We start from the raw sequence: 23,786 nt of genomic DNA, 5'->3' as shown, positions 1-23,786 counted from the left end.
TGAAAGAATATTCTGTTAAATAAAAAATGTATTACATAGAAATTCTGTTAAGTATAAATTTTATAAATTTAAAACTGTAATATATGTACTATGAGAAAAACAATTAAGGAGGTTCAACCCATTAACATAACCTCAAACTAAAAAGTAGTTTTTAACAGAACTAAAAATATATTTAAATTTTATTACACCCAAATTCGACAGATCCAATTGTACAGTTTTGGAAAAAAATTATTTTCAATTAAAATTTGTTGTTAAATAATAATTAATAAACATTTTGTTTTTCTTCTTAAAAGTTAGTGAACAATGATAATTTGTATGCCAATTTTAACTCAAAATATTTTTTTTCCAAAATTTGTAAAATTGGATCTGTCGAATTTAGATGCAATAAATTTTAAACATATTTTTACTTCTGTTAAAAACTACTTTTTAGTTTGAGGTTATGTTAATGGGTTGAACCTCCTTAATTCTTTAATAAGTTTTTAAATAAAACTAAATTTTTAAAAACTAAAAATTCAAACTTCTGTCGCTATTCAATTATGTTTACAATAATAATAAAATTTATTAATTATAACATTAATAATAATTTATTTTAAGGTTACATTTAATATAACATAAATATATATTATTATTAATTATTTTTTACATTAATAATAATATAATTTACGTTTATATTTAAATAACAGAAATATTTTATAATTATTAATTCTAAAATTTATTTTAATTCATATTTCGCGCCAATCTGCTGTGCTCCAAAGCAAAGCAGTTGCTTACATGACGTCACGCAGTGCTTCGAGGCAAAGCAAAAAGTGCTTTCACTCCAAGCAAAAGCGCTTTGAAAGCAGTTAACTGAATGCGCTATTAATTCAATCACCATGAGTTTAAGATTAATGAATTTTAGTTTATGCCTTTACGCTGTTTATAGTGCAAACACGTGAACTTTAAAAAACGTGTATTAACACATTTAATACATATAATAAATATTATTATTATTATTTTGTTAAAGAATTGGTAACATATTTAGAGGTGAAAATAAGTGATAGCAAAAATTTGAAGAAATTAATAAAACACTATACAACGTAAGTTTCAAATTACATATTTATATATTAATACATAACCCTAAATAAAGACTCGTGGCGCATTCATAAACGATTCTATATTTTATCTTTGTGTAAAATATATTTTTTATTTAAGGGAATATTCTTTAAATGTAGGCTAATTTTTTTTCTTTATATAATATACTTCAAAAAATAGTGTGTAATGTAATTTTAGTTTTTTAAAACCTAAAATTTTTAATAACTATAATTACACGGATTGCATATTATTATTCGAATTTTAATTTATCTAAATTTTAATTGATTTATGTTTCAAATTGTTCGAATTTCAATTTTAACAAATTACAATTAACTAGCAAAATTAAACGCGCGCAAGCGCGCCAAATTGAATATTTCATTGTTTGTAATAAAAAAATTGAAGATTAATATTATCAATAATAATTTAATTTATTAGAATATTATTACATATTAAATGATAATAATGAAAATTATATGTTTACAGGCCTCGGATTATACGACTTTTTCCGACTTTTTTCAAAAATACGACTTTTATCGACTTCTTTTAATAAAACGCGACATTTTTTTTTACATTTGAAAAAAATGTAAATAAAATACCTTTTTTTAGTATATAATGTAGATCTTCTTCAGATCTTCTTCAATTCAATTATTTAACAAATTTTGAATTAAAATGATTTTTCACTAAATTAATTATTTTTAATAATTTTAATGAAATACATCACAAATTCAATTATATCAAAATTATTTTTCAATTCAAATTTTTATGAAATTTAACAATTGTTTATAATTTAAAAAAAAATATCACAATAAAATTGAATTATTTTTTAAAAATTTCAATTCAAAATAAACTAAAATTCAATTATTACCCGAAATTTTAATTCAAAATCAATTAAAAATCCAATAATTATCCAAAATTTTCAATTTAAAATTTTATTATTTACCAAGTTTTCAATTTAAAATAAAACAATATTCAATTATTTTCTAAAATTTCTATTCAAAATTAATTATCCAAATTTTCAATCAAAAATGTACTTCAATTAAATTATTATCCAAAATTTCAATTAAAATTCAATTATTTTCCAAAATTTTCAATTCAAAATGAACTGAAATTCAATTATTTTCCAAATTTTAAATCAAATAAAATTTAATTATTCTCAAAACTTGGAATTCAAAATTAATTGAATTTTCAATAATTTGAATTTAAAAGCATCTAAAATTTAAATATTTCTAAAATTTTCCATCGAAAATTTTTTTTTTTGAAATTTAATAATTTTAATTATAACTCTAAGGAAATTCAATTATTTTTAACTATTTTAATAATATTCTTTGAAAATTTAACTATCTGAAACCATTTTTCAATTAAAAATGATTTTCAAATTATTGTATTTTGTCCTCATTTTCTAATAAATTTTTAGTAAAATCATCTAAAATTTTAATTACAAAACACTTAAAGTTTCAATTAATTTCAAAAATCTCAATTTTAAATCTTTGAAAATTCAATTAAATTTAAAAAAATGTTTTCCAAAAATTGTTTAATAAATTATTTTTAGTTCTGTAAAATTTAATAATTGTTTGAAAATTAACAATATCTTTTGAAATTTAATTATTTCTAAAAATTTCAACTTTAACCCTTCGAAAAGGATTATTATTAAAAAAAAATTTTTATTTTTTTTTATTTATTTACTCTCCCTGCCTTAAGCAGGGTTTGAGGACCCAAATACATTAGAAACTTATATCCTAAATACAATCTTAAATCTAAAGCGCAACTTATCTAATTAACCTCACTATTCGCCAGTGCCGGGCTTCCGTTTCCAGTTTCCTTTTGCCCTTTTGGCTTCGTCAATTAACCCCAAATAAAAACGATTCCCTCCCTTAATTACATTACTTTAAAAACCCTATGCTCTCCCTTCCATTCTCTCTTCTCTCATCGCTTCCATTTCTCTCATCCATACCTCTCCTTGACCATTCTCACTCAAAATCCATTTCACTTTTTTTTTGAATATAAATCGACTAAAACGACTTTTTGTGTCTTTAAGTTGATTCGAGGCCTGTATTTTTATAATTAATATTTAATAGATATTCGTTGGCCCCTGGTACCTTAAAAATTAATTTTTAAAAATAAATTTTTTTCAAATTACTATCTTGTACGAAATTTTCTGGCGCATCTTTTTATCATCATAAATTTTTTGTATTTGTATACAATTTTTGAATGAATATACAACTTTAAAAAAAATTTCGTTGGTAAACGTTGTGTACTTCAGCTTCGTGAATTGAATTTTGGAATTTGGAATTTTAAAGAAACTTATTCCGAAATTTGGAAACACAATTATACAACTTTGGCAAAAATGAGAAAAAGAATTTGTCAAAATTTGATACGTCATAAGATTACTATTCAAAAAAACAAGTGAAATCAGAAAAGGCCAACTTCAAGTTAGGACAGAAGGACAGACCAAGCATTTTATTATTATATAATTTAAGTTTCAAATTGTTCGAATTTCAATTTTAACAAATTATAATTAATTTAAGTTTCAATTTATCCAAATTTTGAACTATTAATTCTTCAATCACTGATAAAAGATTTTAATTAAAAATTTTTTAATATTTTTAACAAATGGTAAAAAAGTTCCTTTCTTCGAATTTTTAGTATTATTCATCTTTTATTAATAAATTCGATTTTTGTAATTAAAAAAAAGATACTTTTTCGGCTTTTATAGTGTAAATCTAAATAAATAAAAGAAAAAAAAATTCCAAAATTAAAAAGCAAAAATATATAGGTAATATGTAAAAAAGAAAATGTACTTTAAAATGATTTGAAAAAATTTATTTTTAAGTTAAAATTCTTTTTTAATTTTTTTACGAATTCAAATCTTGAGAATTTTTCAGTTCCTAATGAACTTGAAATTTTTTTCAAAAATCTTCAATTACTCTTAGTTGAATTCTAAAATATTCTAAATATAATTGCATAAATGTAATAATCAAACATTTTCAGTTGTTTTTTTAAGATGCCAAAAATTATTGAATTTAAATATACTGGTCACTATCACTTAAAATAAGAATAAAAAATTTAATTTTATGAAAATAAATGACTACTTTTTGAAGATAATTGGTAATTAATAAAAATTTTAAATTTCGCCAATAACTAAGTAATTTTGATGACACTTTTTATTTTATCTATCTCATGGCTGTTTTAGTTAAAAAAACAAAAATTAAAATGGAAGTAGATCCTGTAATTTCTGATAATGAAATGGAAGGTGAAGAAGAGGAAGAAGAAGAAGAAGAAGACGATGAAGAAGATAGTTCTAATGAATCAATGAATGAAGAAGACAGTGATGATGATGACAATGAAGAATGTAAAGAGGGTGAAGAAAAAATTTATCTACCAGGTCAACCATTGAAAAAAGGCGAAGATTTAGATTATGATAAAAGTACATACAGAATGTTACATCGTGCACAAACAGGAGCGCCTTGTCTTAGTTTTGATGTTATTCGAGATAATTTAGGAACATCACGTGAATCATATCCACTTTCAATGTATCTATTAGCTGGAACACAAGCTGCAAAAGCTCATGTTAATAATATTCTAGTAATGAAAATAACAAATTTAACTGGTAAAAATGAAGATGAAATTAATTCTGACGATGAATCAAATGATGAATCGAGTGATTCAGAAAATGAAAGTGAAAAAAATCCTAAAATGAAATTAGCATTAATAAATCATCAGGGATGCGTTAATAGAATTAGGTAACAAAAATTAGCAATTTATTTTTTACATTAAAACTAAGAAACATTTTTAGAAACTTTATATTGAATAAAATTTTCTTTTTCTTTTATAGATGTACTCGAATGAATAATACAACTTTAGCGGCAAGTTGGAGTGAATTGGGACGTATTAATATTTGGGATTTAAATGAACAATTGAAAGCATTGGACGATCCTCAATTATTGGAAACTTATAGAAAAAAATCTGAAAAATCAGAGAATGCAGTGAAACCTCTTTTTACATTTAAAGGACATTTAACTGAAGGCTATGGTTTAGATTGGTGTCCAACTAAAGATGGTTGTTTAGCATCCGGTGATTGTAAAGGTAATATTCACATATGGAATTATGGCGAAGGAAATGAGTGGCACGTTGATCAACGACCTTATAATTCACATGCACCACATAGTGTCGAAGATTTACAATGGTCTCCTAGTGAAAGAAATGTCTTAGCCTCCTGTTCAGTGGACAAAAGGTAAGAAACCCTTTTTTTGTTTCAGGCCTCGGAATATATTTTTTTTTCAAAAACCTATTTTAATAAAATGCAACTTTTTTAACTTTTTTTGTTTACATTTTTTTACGAAATTTTTAAACAAAATACGTTTCTTTAGTATAAAATGCAGATCTTCTTTATTTTAATTATTTAAAAAATTTGTAACAAAAATTCTCTAAATTAATAATTTATATTAATTTCAATGAAATTCTTGACGAATTCAATTATCTGAAAACATTTTTTAATTATAAAAACTTTTGGAATTCAATTTTTGTATGTGATTTCTAATAAATTCTAATACTTCTTTTAAAATTTTAAATTAATATAATTTCAATTTAACAAAATTTATGTCTATAAAAATTGACAAAAAAAGAACTAGGTAGAATTTTTCTTAAATAAAAATTCTGTTAAATAAGAATTAGTTGGAATTAAAATTTTCTTTAATAAAAACTTTGTTAAATAGAATTCAGGGTGGCCGCAAGTCAGGGAAAAACTGGAAATCAGGGAAAAGTCAGGGAATTTTGATTCAATTCAGTTTTTTTTATTTAGACGTTTTTGTAATATAGTTCATTATAATGGTGCCGTCAGATCTTTCATTTTTCAAAGTATTTACTTTTTTTATAATAAAAGTTTTAAATATAATAAAATTTTGTTAACAAACAATGTTTAATTATCTTATCGTTTCCTTTATGAATAAAATTGTTACTTAAAAAGCATTATAAAAATTTCAATCAGCAATACAGAATATTAAATAATTCAAAAATTTTTTAGTTAGGGAAAATAAAAAATTAGTCAGGGAAAAGTCAGGGAATTTGGAAAATAAAATTTTGCGGTCACCTTGATAGAAATTCTGTTAATTGTGGATTTATTTAAAGACAATTCTGTTAAGTCAATATTTTGGCAAAATCGAAATTTACTAAAATAACAATTCTGTTAAAAAAGTTTTTCTTTATGCAATTATTTTTCTTGACATAAATTCCGTTAAATTGAAATTGTATTAATTTGAATTTCGATGTACTAGAAAATCTGCTTCATATAATTTTACTAAATAAAAATTTGATAATTTAAGATTTGACGCCGTAAAAATTGTTTTAAATTAAATGTTGAGAATATTTCTACGTCCCCAATTAGTTTATTTATTTCACTTAAATATTTTATTTTTTACGAAACATTACTTATTTGGTTCAATATATTTTTAATTTTGTATTAAACCAAGTCCACTTCTGGGCCGAAAGGCTGATGCTTAATAAATAATAATAATAATACTTATTTGGTTCAAATACATATGAAATTAGTGGATAATAGACAGGTAAATGATTTAATTGTAACAAAATAAATTTTATTTGGTAAAAATAAAAATTTTTTATTGTAATTTAGGTCATGGAAAAGTCAGGGAATTTTTTTCCTAGCAGTTGTTAGACACCCTGTTGTCTTAAATTTAACTCAATCTTTTGAAATTCAATTATTTTCAAAAATTTCAATTTAAAAGCTTCTAAAATTTAATTATTTCTATTATCCATCTAAAATTTTTTGAAATTCAATAATTTTAATTATAACTCTTCTGAAATTCAATTATTTTTAAAATATTCTACGAAAATTCAACTTCCTGAAACCATTTTTCACTTAAAAAGTTTTCAAATTATTGTATTTTTGTTTGCAATTTCTAAAAATTTTTTTAGTAAAATCATAAAAAAAATTTTAATTAAAAATCACTTGAAATTCAATTAATTTTAAAAATCTAAATTGTAAATCTTTGAAAATTCAATTACTTTAAAAAAATTTTATCTCAAATTAATTGATAAATTATTTTTAGTTCTATAAAATTTAATTATTGTCTGAAAATTAACACAATCTTTTGAAATTCAATTATTTCTAAAAATTTCAACTTTAACTCTTCCAAAATTATTATTTAAAAATCTGTAAAACTTGATTAAGTATTGTCTAAAATTTTGTTGACCATCAAAACCAAAAACTATGAAAAAATTTTAAATTTGAATAAAGTGCTTAAACCAGACTTCAAAAAATTTAAAAATAGAACTTTAAAAATTTTTTCTTAGAAATTTGTCCTACTTAAATAAAAATTTTAAAATTTGTGGCCTGTGTTTCTATTTTTTAAACATTGTGCATCAAAAAGTTGAACATTTTTAAAAAAAAATTTCATATTTTCCATTTTTTAGTATAAAAATTTGGGATACAAGAGCAAATCCACATTCTGCTTGTATGATAACAGCAGCAGAAGCTCATACAGCTGATATAAATGTTATTTCTTGGAATCGAAAAGAATGTCGATTTCTCGTGTCTGGTGGTGATGATGGAGTTGTTTCCGTATGGGATTTACGTCAATTTAGCAGCGGTAAACCAACTCCTGTTGCAACATTTAAACATCATACAGCGCCAATTACAACAGTCGAATGGCATCCGGAGGATGCATCAGTTTTTGCCTCTGGTGGTGCTGACGATCAAATTGCACAATGGGATTTATCATTAGAAGTCGATAATGAACAATCACAACAAAGTTCAGAATTACTTCATTTACCACCGCAACTTCTTTTTATTCATCAAGGACAAACTGACATCAAAGAACTTCATTGGCATTCACAATGTCCTGGAACACTCATCTCAACAGCTCTATCGGGTTTTAATATTTTTAGAACTATTTCTGTGTAATAAATTAAAATTTATTTTTAAAAAAATAAAAAAGATTTTTATAAATTTATTTCATTTAAGAGAATGAAGAAAATTATTTTAAACCCCTTCTTTCTTTCAGTCAATTTTTGTAACTTTGTAGTTTTTGGCATTCTTAACAACTTTTTTCATGTGGCAAAATATTTGAAATTAATTTTGTTCCGAGTTAGAAGCATTTGAAGTCGTCAAAATGTGAAAAACGAAAATTCTGATTTATATAATGTTTAAAAAGAATTAAATGTCTTATTTTTGTCTTAATAGTAATTAATATTTAATTTTTATTATTTTATTATTTACTAGCAAAATTATACGACTTTTTCCGACTTTTTTCAAAAATAACACTTTTATCGACTTATTTTAATAAAATGCGACATTTTTTTTTACATTTGAAAAAAAATGTAAATAAAATACATTTTTTTAGTATAAAATGTAGATCTTCTTCAGATCTTCTTCAATTCAATTATTATTTAACAAATTTTGAACTAAAATGATACTTCACTAAATTTATTATTTTTAATAATTTTAATTAAATACATCACAAATTCAATTATATCAAAATTATTTTTCAATTAAAATTTTTATGAAATTTAACAATTATTTATAATTTAAAAAAAATATCACAAAATTGAATTATTTTTTTAAAAATTTCAATTCAAAATAATCTAAAATTCAATTATTACCCGAAATTTTAATTCAAAATCAATTAAAATTCAATAATTATCCAAAATTTTCAATTTAAAATTTAATTATTTACCAAGTTTTCAATTTAAAATGAAATAAAATTCAATTATTTTCTAAAATTTCTATTCAAAATTAATTATCCAAATTTTCAATCAAAAATATACTTCAATTAAATTATTATCCAAAATTTCAATTCAAATTCAATTATTTCACAAAATTTTCAATTCAAAATGAACTAAAATTCAATTATTTTCCAAATTTAAAATCAAATAAAATTTCATTATTTTCAAAAATTTGAATTCAAAATTAATTAAATTTAAAAAATGTTTTCCAAAAATTGTTTGATAAATTATTTTTAGTTCTGTAAAATTTAATAATTGTTTGAAAATTAACAATATGTTTTGAAATTTAGTTATTTCTAAAAATTTCAACTTTAACCCTTCGAAAAGGATTATTATTAAAAAAAAATTTTTTATTTAAAAATCTGTAAAATATTTTTGTTAAAATAAAAAACAAATTTACTTTTTTTGGAATATAAATCGACTAAAACGACTTTTTGTGTCTTTAAGTTGATTCGAGTGCTTTATTTTTATAATTAATATTTAATAGGTATTCGTTGGCCCCTGGTACCTTAAAAATTAATTTTTAAAAATAAATTTTTTTCAAATTACTATCTTGTAGTATTAAAAAAAAACACGTGAAATCAGAAAAGGCCAACTTCAAGTTAGGACAGAAGGACAGACCAAGCATTTTATTATTATATATAATTATATTTTAAACTGAATATCGGTGTACATATTTACATGCAAGTTAAATAACATAGTAAAATAATTAAAATTTAATTTAATATAATTCAAATGGTCCATCAGTAATTGGAATTCTTCTTGCACAAAAGTAATAAGGAATATCGTCGATTATAATTTCATCTACACAAAGCTCTGTAACAAATTAAAAAAGAAAAAAAATTATATATAATAAACAATGCATAAATAAATTTAATTGATGCAAAATATTTTAAAAGCAAAAAAAAAAAAAAAATGGAGAAAAAAAAGTTTACGTGGTTGATTAGCTATTTTCGATTTTTTTTCATTTTTCTCAAATGATATTGAAAAAAAATTTAGAAATTTAGTTAATTCTATTCTATACAGTAAAAAATAAAAAAAAAAAATTTTTAAATTTTTGAAAAAAATTAAATCTAAAAATCAAATATTTAAAAGAAGAAAAAAAATAGAAATAAAAAGAATTCAAATAAAATATAACTTACAAAATAAATTTTATAAAATTGAAGTTTTTGTTTTCTACACGAATCGAGGAATTAAATAAAAATATAAACAAAATTACATATTTTTTTTTTTATATTAGTAATTAATAATAATTTATAAATAAAATAATTTGAAAGATCCTTTACCTTTGCCCTGTTTTATTCTATTAAAAAATCTTACACCTGAATGTCCTGTGCAAGTATACCAGTTAGGTCGCTCGACTATAGGTTCTGTACAGACCACTGTAATAGATTTTTTTTAAATTATTATTATTAAACACTCGATATATTTTTATTTCTCTCATTGCAACAATATTGTTTTCTATTATTTTAATTAGAATTATAGAAAAAATTAGTAAGACAAGCATTGAAATCAAGTGAACGATTTTAATAATAAAGTTTATACTAAAACAAAAAAGAAAAATTTTAATTTAATAAAAATTATGTACCAATTTGTCCCGTTTATTATTAAATAATAATTATTAGATGTAAAAAAAATTAAAAAGAAAATTTTTTTAATTTTTTAAAAATATTCTTTGAATTAAAATTAAAATTTCTAAAAAAAATATATTTTTTTGTCTTACTAGCCGCATGTTCTTCATCAGAATATAATTCTGTATTGCGACTTTCGCAAAATGTATAAAAAATAAAAAAGAGGAATAAAAACATTAGAAATCGCATTTTTTTTAATGGACAAACAAGTTTCAAATATGTAATAACAATTTTCGAAATTGTAAAAATTTCTACTTATGAAATGTGAAAAAAAATTTAACTTATTTATATACCTAGGTAAAATATATTAAATTTATTTTATTTGCATAATAAATTCTATTCTATTCCATTCTAATAGGTAAAACATGAATGCATAATTTTATTTATACAGTTGAAATTTAATATTAAATTAGCGTAAAAATGAAGTAAAGAAATATAAATAGATTTATTTATACAATCTGTTTAATTCAATTTAACTAAAAAAAAAAGAAAAAAATTACATCATTTTAAATTGCAACAAAATTTTTGAAAATATTCACAATTTCAATAATTGTAGAAAAGTTTCTTGGTTTTCCAAATTTTTTGAATTTAAAATTTTATATTTTAAATATAATTTTACGATATCACATTCGTGATCAGAAATTCCAAAAAGTTTCTGTATAATTAGCTTCAATCGAATCTACTCAATTTTTTGAACATAATAATAATAATAATAATAATAATATTAACCAAATTAATTAATTTTCTTATATACAATGAGAGAATGATCCACAAAAAAAATTTAATTATTGATTTTTTTCATATAGGTACTTGTATATTCAAAACAAACTCATTATTTAAAGTAGATTTAGAATAAGAATGATGAAAAAATAAAATTTCTATAGTATTGTGTAAAAAAGAGATTTAATTATAGTATATATACAGGTGATGACTAACAATTGCGTACAAAATAATTTAAAAATGTATACAATTAAAATTTTAATAAAATTGAATTATATTAAATGTAACGTAAATTATATATTCAATTAAATTCCACTTCTTTTGTATTTAGATTTTTGATACATTCTTTGAAAAGTGGATAACTCATAAGATATAATAAAATAGTAATAAATGTACATATTATATATTGATACTTAATTTATAAAGTATATCAATAATTTACAAAATTGTTCAAAGCAATGACTAATAATTCTTCCACAATAGGGAAAAATTAACTAAATATTACTGAATAATTATTACATTAATTAAATTATTCATTTATTTAATATTATTTAATTAAAGTAAATTTTTTAATTAATATTAAATAAATAATTTTTTATTAATCGTACTGATTAATTTAATTACTATTCACATTAATGCAAACATTAATATTTGTATAATTAACAAATAATTTGAGGTAAGTTGCAATTTTTCTCTAGAAAGAAAAAATGAAACGACTACAATACAGAAATTTGAATGAATGTTTAAAAAAATATAGAATTCTGACTTTAGAATCAAGATATGTTTCCTTTCTCGTCAATTCACAATTGAAGAGAAAATTCCATTAAATAGAGGATGTAATACTCGAAGAGGTTTTCATATATTTTTTTTTTATTTAAACACAAAGCGAAATTCTTCAATAATTTCCAAGACTTCTTTTCTGAAATAGAAAGAAATTTATTTTCATTTCATTTTTAGTTATTTAAAAAAAATACAAGGAAAAAAGGAAATAAAAAAAAAAAAACGAAAAAATGCTAAACAGAATAAAAAATACTTTTTATAAAATTAAAATTTAATCGGTTAAACTTCGTGAAACATTAAAGGAAAAGAAAAAAAAACTCACCATCACTGGATTGAAGTTGATATCAAGAAAAAAAAAGCAAAGAAAAAAAATTAACTGATATCCTGACTCTGTGAACTCGTTGCTGCTTCAATTAATTTCTGTCGTTCTCTATACATTGAGACTTTCATATTTTCCAATTGATGATAACGAAGTAATTTTAATACGGCAAATACCGAGAGTCCAACCCAAATTGAAAGACTGCTCCATGCACCAAATTGAGCGGTGCCCAATTCTATATGAAAACTCGATGTATTAATTCCATCTGCTTTATCAATATCGTTACCAGCGGCAAGTTCACATGATGGAAATCTTTTGGTCATACATTGGCACCATGTCATAAATCCAAGTGTTATTAAAATTGCCGCAATAAGTGTTATTGTTGTGAGAAATATTGATGAGACAACGTCAATGAATGCCGACAAAAATGAACTATCCTCGCCACGTTTCATAAACATTGAGAGACGATAAATTTGTACTGCCGATGCAACATGTAGAATAATACCAACAAAAATTGTATAATTGCAATAAAGTTGCGATGCCCAATGAGCAACAAATTGACCGTCTGTCTCTTGCCATATTCCCGTGGAAAATAATAAACAGTGACCTCTGAAAAAAATAAAAATTAAATTCAACATTTCGAAATTACGGCTTCTTATAAGGTTGTTAATTTTTTTTTCATGAAAATATTGAATACTTAAAACTAATATACGATGGTAAATTAAAAAACAATATTAATAATTTTTTTAAATAAAACTCGAAATTTTCAAAAACTAAAAATTTTAAATTCTTTCGCAATTTTTATTATTTTCCATTGCAGATTATTTTATACAATTTCAATCAATAGTAGGGATTTTTAAAAATTTTAATATTTTCAAACTCCGAAAATGCTCAAAAAATTTTTTTTTTAAATTTTAATAAAAATTTAATTTATTTATTTAGATACATATTCCCTCAGTCAATAATTAAAGGCCTCGGATTGACTTTAAGACACAAAAAAAGTAGTTTTAGTCGATTTAGATTCTAAAAAATGTCGAAAAAATAGATTTTTTTAAAATTTTAATTAAATCAGGGTGTCTAACAACTGCTAGGAAAAAAAATTCCCTGACATTTCACTGACTTTTCCATGACCTAAATTACACTGGAAAATTTTTTATTTTGATCAAATAAAATTTATTTTTATGCAGTTAAATCATTTACCTGTCTATTATCCACTAATTTCATATGTATTTGAACCAAATAAATAATGTTTCGTAAAAAATAAAATATTTCAGTGAAATAAAAAAACTAATTGGGGATGTATAAATATTCTCAACATTTAATTTAAAACAATTGTTACGGCGTCAAATCTTAAATTATTAAATTTTTATTTAGTAAAATTATATAAAGCAGATTTTCTAGTACATCGAATTTCAAATTAATACAATTTCAATTTAACGGAATTTATGTCAAAAAAAATTGCATAAAGAACAATTTTTTTAACAGAATTGTTAGTTTAGTAAATTCCGATTTATCAAAACATTTACATAACAGAATTGTCATTGAATAAATCCACAATTAACAAAATTCTTAATTTACAAAGTTTATATTAAAAATTTTAATTTTTTTTTTTAATAAATTTTAATTCCAACTAATTCTTATTTAACAGAATTCTCATTTAAGAAAAATTCTACTTAGTTCTTTTTTTGTCAATTTTTATAGACATAAATTTCGTTAAATTGAAATTATATTAATTTAAAATTTTTAAAAAGTATTAGAAAAACTGCTTTATAAGAGTTCTGCTAAATAGAAATTCTTTTAAATCGAATTTTAGTTAAATGTAAATTGAAAATTTTGCATAGTATAAAATCAACTTTATACAATTTTGCTAAATAGAAATTCAATAATTTAATATTCGACGCCGTAAAAATTTTTATAAGTTAAATGTGTGGGTATTGGAAATTATATAATAATAAAATGCTTGGTCTGTCCTTCTGTCCTAACTTGAAGTTGGTCTTTTCTGATATCACGTGTGACAATTCTTTTTCTCATTTTTGCCAAAGTTGTATAATTGTGTTTCCAAATTTCGGAATAAGTTTCTTTAAAATTCCAAATTTGAAAATTCAATTCACGAAGCTGAAGTACACAACGTTTACCAATGAAATTTTTTTTAAAGTTGTATATTGATTCAAAAATTGTATACAAATACAAAAAATTTATGATGAGAAAAAAGATGCGCCGGGAAATTTCGTACAAGATAGTAATTTGAAAAAAAAATATTTTTAAAAATTAATTTTTAAGGTACCAGGGGCCAACGAATACCTATTAAATATTAGTTATAAAAACACAGGCCTCGAATCAACTTAAAGACACAAAAAGTCGTTTTAGACGATTTATATTCCAAAAAAAAGTGGATTTGTTTTTTATTTTAACAAAAATATTTTACAGATTTTTAAATAAAAATTTTTTTTTTAATAATAATCCTTTTCGAAGGGTTAAAGTTGAAAATTTAAGAAATAATTAAATTTCAAAAGATATTGTTAATTTTCAAACAATTATTAAATTTTACAGAACTAAAAATAATTTATCAAACAATTTTTGGAAAACATTTTTTAAATTTAATTGAATTTTCAAAGATTTAAAATTGAGATTTTTGAAATTAATTGAAACTTTAAGTGTTTTGTAATTAAAATTTTAGATGATTTCACTAAAAATTTATTAGAAAATGCGGACAAAATACAATAATTTGAAAATCATTTTTAATTGAAAAATGGTTTCAGATAGTTGAAATTTCAAAGAATATTATTAAAATAGTTAAAAATAATTGAATTTCCTCAGAGTTATAATTGAAATTATTAAATTTCAAAAAAAAAATTTTCGGTGAAAAATTTTAGAAATAATTAAATTTTAGATGCTTCTAAATTAAAATTATTGAAAATTCAATTAATTTTGAATTCAAATTTTTGAGAATAATGAAATTTTATTTGATTTTAAATTTGGAAAATAATTGAATTCTAGTTCATTTTGAATTGAAAATTTTGGGAAATAATTGAATTTGAATTGAAATTTTGGATGATAATTTAATTTAAGTTCATTTTTGATTGAAAATTTGGATAATTAATTTTAAATAGAAATTTTAGAAAATAATTGATTTTTATTTAATTTTAAATTGAAAATTTGGTAAATAATTAAATTTTAAATTGAAAATTTTGGATAATTATTGGATTTTTAATTGATTTCGAATTAAAATTTCGGGTAATAATTGAATTTTAGTTTATTTGGAATTGAAATTTTTAAAAAATAATTCAATTTTATTGTGATATATTTTTTTTAAATTATAAACAATTGTTAAATTTCATAAAAATTTTAATTGAAAAATAATTTTAATATAATTGAATTTGTGATGTATTTCATTAAAATTATTAAAAATAATTAATTTAGTGAAGAATCATTTTAGTTCAAAATTTGTTAAATAATTGAATTTAAGAAGATCTGAAGAAGATCTACATTTTATACTAAAAAAATGTATTTTATTTACATTTTTTTTCAAATGTAAAAAAAAATGTCGCATTTTATTAAAATAAGTCGATAAAAGTCGTATTTTTGAAAAAAGTCGGAAAAAGTCTTATAATCCGAGGCCTGTAAACATATAATTTTCATTATTATCATTTAATATGTAATAATATTCTAATAAATTAAATTATTATTGATAATATTAATTTTTTATTTCTTTATAACAAACAATTAAACACTCAATTTGGCGCGCTTGCGCGCGTTTAAATTTGCTAGTAAATAATAAATTATTCGTATTAATGAATAATTTACTTTATTTGAAGTTGAACTGATAAAATAAAATTGTATCAAATAATTTTTATTTATATTAAAAAAGCAAATATTTAACTGAGAAAAATTAATTAATTGTTATCCAAGTTTAAAAAATCATTTATTAGATTTAAAAAATAGTAGTAAATAATTATTTACTTAATGAATATAAGATATATCACATGCTTAATAATGGAGTGTGAAGGCCAACTTTTTAATTTGTATTTGCTTTGAGAAAAAAGTAAAAAAAATTTTGAAACTAATAGTTACTTTAATTTATTCATAAAAAATTTCAGAAAATTAAAGAAATTCCCTGACTTTTCCCTGATTTTCCTGATCGTTAGACACCCTGTTTAATTAAATAGAACAAATTTCTAAAAGAAAAATATTTAAAGTTTCATTTTAAAAATTTTTTGATATCTAATTTAAAATTTTGGTATACTTTTTAGTTTTAATGGTACAAAAAATTGTCGGATAATAATTAAGTTTTACAGATTTTTAAATTAAATTTTTTTTAAATAATTAAACTGCAGAATATTTTTAATTTGAAATCAATTTTCTACAAATTTAAACAGCTGTAGTTTTTTTTTCTTTCTTTAATTTCTGACAATACAAGTTTTGAGTTTTTGTTTGAAACTTTCTTAAATAATTGAATTTTTAAAGAAATATTAAAATTATTAAAAATAATTGAATTTTTGAAGAGTTAGTTTGACTGTTTGTTAAATAACAGACAATAATTAAATTTTACAGAATTAAAATTTTGAAGAATATTATAAAAATCATTAAAAATAATTAAATTTCAAAAAAGTTATATAGTTGAAATTATTTTTCAAAAAGTTTTAGATGGAAAATTATAGAAATAATTAAATTTGAGAAAGTTTTTAATAAAAAATTTTTGAAAATAGTTGAATTTGAATTAAAATTTTCTGTATTTTATTTGATTTTTTTTTAATTTTACACAATTATTGAATTTCATAAACTTTGTAATTGAAAAGTAGTCTAAGATAATTGAATTCGTCAAAAATTTCATTAAAATTATTAAAAATAATTAAATTAGAGAAGAATTTTTATTAAAAATTTGTTAAATAATTAAAAGAAAGAAGATCTGCATTGTATACTAAAAAGGCGTATATTGTTTAAAAATTTTTGTAAAAAATGTAAAAAAAAAAGTCGAAAAAGTCGCATCTTATTAAAATAAGTCGAAAATTCCATTAATTTTAAGTTTCGATAAATTCAAATAGCTTTTGATTAAAATTTTAATTAATAAATTTATTTTGTCTAACAAAAATTAGAACTGATTGAAGATCGTATCAGTTAAAATTTCAATTAAAATTTACATTTAATTGAAATTTCGATCGTTTAGAGTAGAATAAAATTTAATTAAATCGAAATTTGGATAAATTAAAAATTAAATAAATTCAAATTTGAATATTTCGATTAGAATAAGAAATTTTGTTTTTATATAAATGATTTTTATTTGAGTTTTATATTATTTATATGTCAAAATGTGTAATAATAAATTAAAGTACTTGAACTAAAATTTATTGACTATAAAAATAGAGTTTGTAAAATGTTTTAATATCGAGAAAATTAATAATAAATAACTCACCGAAATTCACTTTGATGTAAACTCATAGGCACAATAATGCATAATGATAAAATAAGTGCAACAAAATAGCCCGCAATTTGGCTCAATAATAAAATATTTGCAAGAGCCATTTACGTTGATAATTTTTGAGGTTATGTCACCTTCATAAACAATTTAAAAAAAAACAACACCTGCGTAAAAAGTTACGCGCAATGCACAATGACCTATCAATCACAAAGTACACTCGACTTCCTTTAATTAGTAAATCAATTCAATTTAATATTCAACAATCAAATTAATTCTTTAATATTCCTCACTTGTTACGCTTGTCATTCTTTTTCTTCGCATCAACAAAAGGAAAATGTCAGACAAGTGCCGTACACATTTTCATAAATCGTCTGAGAATAAAATTTTCATTTTATCTCTGTCTTTCTATTTCAAATCCATTTCACAATAAACTAAATAATTATAGAAAAAATTGTTGTTTTTAGTTATGTAGTGACATGAAAAAAGTTTCTTTTTAGAGTAATTTTTATTTTTCATTACATTGATACGTTCCTGGTAGTAGACAAGGAGAGAAAATACTGCGACATCAGCTGATTTCAATCAATGAAAAAGTAACCAAAGAGCCTCTGACGTTTCTTGTGTGTTTGGAATTATTATGAAAACAATAAAAACATCGCGCTACCTCCAGGACATTGTGGTGTCAAATTTAATAATTCGTTTATAATTCTTGACAACGCGTGTTTTATTATTATGTTTATTGTGATTGTCCCCGGGAATAGGACACGTGTATCGCGAATGTGGAGAATTATAAAAATAAAAATCCTCGACGCATTTTTCATCCAAGAGTAGAGTATATCATAAAACCTAACCTAACATTTGATTATTTCGCGCATATATGACGACAATTAGAGTTCCTGGAGAAACTTATTATCAACATTTCTCAACGTGAATCTAAATATTAATAAGTGTCAAATATTACAAACAAAGTGGAGTGTGTGTGATGTGAACGGTGTCCCGTTTTTTTTTCTTCTCGAGCGGGGGGCGAAAAGAAAAAAATAATATGTCGTGGTTAAATCCATTGGGACGCTTTCAATGGACCGAGGGTATCAAGAATACGGCCTGCAGGTACCTTTTGCAAAGGTATCTGGGACAATTTCTCGAAGAAAAACTCACCCTCGATCAACTCACTGTCAATCTTTGCAATGGCACTGGCTCTGTGACAAATGTCAAACTCGACGTTCAGGTATTTGCAATTTTTTCTTTGTTTCAATCTATATGTACAAAAATATTATTCTTATTATTTTTTTTTTATTATTATTATTGTTATTATTATTATCAGTATAGTGTGACCCTCGAGAGAGCTGATAATGCGCTATTGGATTTTTATTTTCCCACGCATATATATTATTTTTTTTTTTTTTTTAAATGAAATCTACGCGTTTGTTTATTTTTCCATTACCTTTAGTTGTGTTTTTTAAAAAAAGAATTATAAAGAATTTGTTTCTTGAGAAATAATGTTTTATATTAAAATAATTAAAAATAAATAATAATAAACAAAAGGAACTGTTCTTTTGTTTGCTAGTTATTACTTTTATTATTAATTATTGTTGTTGTTATTATTTTTTTTAATTATTATTATTATTATAATTTTATATTATTATTACTATTATTATTACTATTATTATTGCTATTATTATTATTTTTTAATACTATTTTCCTTTGTTTCTTAAATAGAGGGATTTTTTCCCCTAGAACTCCAATTGGAAGTGTTTTGGTAAATAAAAATTAAAATTGGGTCATGGCTATATATAGGGAAAGGGATTGTTGTGAAATTTAAGTTTTCTTTTGTGGTACCTACTTCTCATTCGAAAGGAGAAATTTCATAAAAAGTTTTGTAATTTTAATAAAAAAAAATATAATTTTAATATATTCTCATTTTTTCATTTATTGTTTTTCTTTTCTACTTTTAAATGTATAAATTTTTTTTTTAATTTTCCTCATATGTAATAAATCAAGGCTGATAAAAATCATTATTTTTTTTTTTTATTTATTTTTTACTTACGTAACATTTTTAAAAAGTTCATTTTTAAGTAGTTTGTTTTTTTAATAATTATTTAAACGATAAATTTAATACTACAAGTATCGGGAAATATTTTTATGTATTTTTTTATCAAAGAAAATAACAAAATTAAAACTATTCAACAAATTAATGTTTTTTAAAAAATTGTTTTTAAACGTCAATAACATTGTAATAATTTATATTAAAATTTTATAAATAAATAAATCGATACGTTTTTAAATATTTTATTAACTGGTTATGATAATTTTTATACAAAGATAACTTTGGATATAATTTCGGTAGAGTATATTTGCCAATTGGTGAAAAGATGAATTTTAAAATTTTAGAATAAACAAAATTGAATTTAAAAAAATATGTATTAAATATAAATTTAAAAAAAAAATGTTTATCCACTACAGTCTAGTAATAAATAAATAAAAGCAAATTAAAAAAAAATTATTCCCTAATAGCTTTTACAGAATTTTTGATAATTTAATTATCTATTAGAAAAATAATTTTTTATTTCTAAAAGTTAGACTTTTTTGAAATATTTTATAGTTTAAAATTTTTTAAAAATATTTAAAGTGTGAAAATTTTTTAAAAACATTTATGTCAATTTGAATTTGAAACTTCTTTGTAATCATAATTTTTTAAATGTTTTTGAAATTGAAAAACTTTTTTTTTTATAATGTTTCTTTGTTTTTATTTCAAATTTTTCTAATATAACAATAATCGATAATATTTAGTAATAAATATCGTTTTATTTTATTTATTTTTTTAATTCAGAAAATTCAAAATATTGAACATATTTTTTACAAAATATTTTTATTTCGATTTTAATAAACTTTTTTTTTCTAATTTTTCACGTTGAAAAATTAGTGTAAATATCAATTTAGTAAATTTAAAATAAAAATATAATTCAATTTATGTAAATTACAATCGAAATAAAATTGATTCCTCTCCTTAAATTTTTCATACTTTCTATTTATTTATCTAAACTTGTTGTTAAAAATTCTACATATTTTTTAATTAATAATTCCACATATGAATAATAATAATAATAAAAATAATTTATAATAATTTATGAAAATTTATTTATATAATAAATATTTAATTTTTGCATAAGAAATTTATATTTCTGAGTCATCACACCACGGCTTATTTCTTTCTTATAATGTTTTTCATTTATTCAAGTGCCTATAGAAATCTATTTACGCATATATATATAAATTTTCTTTCTTTGTTTTAGATTATAGATTATTTAAAAATAATTTCTACACCATATATTTGATAAGCTCCATTGAAATTATCATAAAAATATATATTTATTTACCGTGGAGTTATTTTAATTTTTGTTTTTTCCAATTAATATTGTCCATAACACAATATAATTAATTCTTTTTATTTCTTCATTAACAACACGCTTATAATCGCATTTATACATATGTATATATCTTTGCCTCTTTTTTTGTTATTCTACAATATGTGATTTATTAATGCAATTATAGATTCACTATATTATAGCAAATTAATAATCAATTGATTAATTAATCGATACAAAAAAAAGAAAATTTAATCTGTTATGCAGTAAGTCAAGTTCACTTTTGAATTTCAAGGCTCAATAAATAAATAATTAATTAAATAATTATTTAAATAATTACACAAAAAATATATATATATATATAAATAATTTTTTTTATAATAATTAATTTTTTATTTTTTTCCAAAAATAAAAAATTAGATTTATTATTATTATCAGCTATTAAAAATTGAGATTTTAGTGAAAAAATGATTTTGTTTTTCAGGCCCTGAACGAGATGGGCAAACAGCAACAGTTGCCGTTTCAATTTATCGACGGTTCCGTCGACGAAATGTCGATAAGCATTCCGTGGTTGAAGCTGTTAACGGAACCGAGTTACATTGAAATTAAAGGACTTCGATTGACGATTCAGCCAAGAAAACGGGAAGACACAGGAACATCGATGTTTGAATCTATGTTGAGCTCAATGAGTTCTAGTATGCAACTCGCTCAAGAATGTCTTCAAGAAGACGCTAAAGACGCTGGAAATTCACAGCCACTCGAGAGTGTTGAACTTTTCGCACAAACAATAGATTCAAGTAAAATAAATTATAATCTATCTTTTAATTAAAAATTTATTTAATTTACGTATTTATGTTTCAAATTAATTCTATTTTTTCAAAATTCAATTTTTATTCGAGTATTTCTTTTATAATTTACCGAAGATTTTTTTTTTCTCGTAAAAATATTGAATTAGTATTTTTAAATTAATTTAATTAATTAATAAAATTTTATTTGCATTTTTTGTAAATTATTTTTAATTTTAGTTAATCAATTATTTTTTTTAAAAAAAGGCGAAATTTTGAAAATCGGGAAAGTAACTGAAAAATAAATTTTTTATTAAAAATTTAATAGATCGAATTTTAAAATTAACGAAATTTCAATTTATCTAAATATTAATTGAATTAAGTTTAAAATTTGTCCAATTTTAATTTATTGTATTTATAATTATTATTAATTTAATTAATCAATTTAATTAAATTTTTTTCATTCAAATTTTAATTGAATCGAAATTTTTAATTTAACTTTAAAGTTATCCGAACTTTCAATCAATTCTAATTTTTATTGATAAAAACAAATTTTTTAATTTAAATGTTAATCAATATCAAATGAAAATTCAGTTGATCGAATATTAAAATTAACAAAGTTTTAATTTATCTAAAGATTAATTGAATTAAGTGTCAAATTATTCGATATTCAATTAAACAAATTTTAATTGATTTAAGTTTTAAAAGATCTAAATTTTAATTGATTTAAGTTTTAAAAGATCTAAATTTTAATTGATTTAAGTTTCAAATTTACTGAATTTCAATTTTTCGAAATTTTATTTGATTTTAATTTTATATAACTAATTTCGATTTATTTAAATCTTAAGTTTAAAATTATTTGAATTTCAATATTTTCGAATTTTAATTTCTTAAAATTTAAAATCGAAATTAAATTATTATTGATTTAAGTTTCAATTTATCAAAAAATTAATTTTTCCTGATTTATAAACTATTAATGCTAGTAATGATGAAAAATTTCAATTAATTAATATTTAAATAGATAGAAATTTGTTATTTTGCATGTTAATTGGTTTTAACTATCATTTTTTTTTTATCAGCTTTTTGTCATCTATTTTCAGTAAATGATTCACCTTTTTACCTGTTTTCAAGAAAAAACTTACTGTAATCCCTGAAATTGAACATGAGCTTTATATTTGCATTATTCTTTCAAATTAGAATCGTATTCAATATTTTTTAAAATTTTACTATTCTTTTTTTTCAAATTCACAACATTTTAAAATTAATTCATTAACAATAAAATTCAAATATTTAAAAATCAAATTATATTAAAATTTTGAAATCTATAAAAAAAGAATTTTTAATCAATTTTTTGTTTGAAATTTAATTATTATTTTTTTAAAGTTAAAAAATAATTTTTAATCGATTTTACATTTTTTTCAGCAGTCAAAACGAATCGATTTATTTATCTGATATTTAGAAAATAAAAATATAATTACTTTTTACAAATTTTTTTACAAAATCAAAAATTTTTGTTATCATTTTTTCCATTACTATTTTTTAAAAGTGATAAAATAATTAATTCAAAAAAATTGAAAATACTTAAAATATATAAGTTTATTTTAGATTAGGAAAAACAACTTTTTGTAATTGTAAAAAAAAAAATGTTTCAGTTCTGTGCAAAATCAAAGTCAGATTTCTAAACACAGTAATTCGAATGGAACATATGCCATTGGGATCGAGAACAGGTGTTGCTTTGGAAATAAGAATAAGAAATTTAGAATATTCCGATGAGGCCGGCTCGGATCCAAGTAACGCAAATTTAGATCCAAATCTTCAATCGAAAGGATACGTCATTCCGGCATTTATGACAAAGAAATTTTATTTAGAAGGTGTAACAATATTCACTGATGAATTTCCTTTCACAGCAAGAACTTCTTCACGAAGTCGTTGTTCTACTCCCGACTCAAAGGTAAACTAAATTCTTCT

The 23,786-nt window shown here is 21.2% G+C and overlaps 3 protein-coding genes across 4 annotated transcripts in view; 2 read left to right on the top strand and 1 right to left on the bottom strand.

Annotated features, from left to right (window-relative positions):
- The first annotated feature begins 898 nt into the window (after positions 1-898).
- Positions 899-8,036, top strand: LOC127284951 (glutamate-rich WD repeat-containing protein 1). The gene is made up of 4 exons (XM_051310679.1): positions 899-1,076; positions 4,262-4,811; positions 4,904-5,302; positions 7,498-8,036. Exons 2-4 carry the CDS (start codon positions 4,282-4,284, stop codon positions 7,985-7,987), a joined length of 1,419 nt encoding a protein of 472 aa, XP_051166636.1. The 5' UTR covers positions 899-1,076; positions 4,262-4,281; the 3' UTR covers positions 7,988-8,036.
- A 4,225-nt stretch (positions 8,037-12,261) lies between these two features.
- LOC127284970 (transmembrane protein 179) lies at positions 12,262-18,012 on the bottom strand. The gene is made up of 2 exons (XM_051310712.1): positions 17,669-18,012; positions 12,262-12,867 (listed from the first exon to the last, which is right to left on the bottom strand). The coding sequence occupies exons 1-2, from the start codon at positions 17,776-17,778 to the stop codon at positions 12,312-12,314; spliced, it is 666 nt and encodes a 221-aa protein (XP_051166669.1). The 5' UTR covers positions 17,779-18,012; the 3' UTR covers positions 12,262-12,311.
- Positions 18,013-18,236: 224 nt separating this feature from the next.
- The window catches only part of LOC127284938 (autophagy-related protein 2 homolog B), a 29,449-nt gene continuing 23,899 nt past the window's right edge, over positions 18,237-23,786 (top strand). For both annotated transcript variants that reach the window (XM_051310664.1, XM_051310663.1), the window contains exons 1-3: positions 18,237-18,896; positions 21,518-21,830; positions 23,471-23,769. In XM_051310664.1, the coding sequence (XP_051166621.1) occupies positions 18,714-18,896; positions 21,518-21,830; positions 23,471-23,769 (795 nt within the window). In that variant the 5' untranslated portion in view covers positions 18,237-18,713. The remainder of the gene's footprint in view (positions 18,897-21,517; positions 21,831-23,470; positions 23,770-23,786) is intronic.

Source organism: Leptopilina boulardi, unplaced genomic scaffold (assembly GCF_019393585.1).
Source record: "Leptopilina boulardi isolate dan_hultmark-lab unplaced genomic scaffold, ZJU_Lbou_2.1 LbouV2_327, whole genome shotgun sequence".
Taxonomy (NCBI): domain Eukaryota; kingdom Metazoa; phylum Arthropoda; class Insecta; order Hymenoptera; family Figitidae; genus Leptopilina; species Leptopilina boulardi.
Note: the sequence above shows the minus strand (reverse complement) of the source record. Positions and strands in the feature narration are given on the sequence as shown.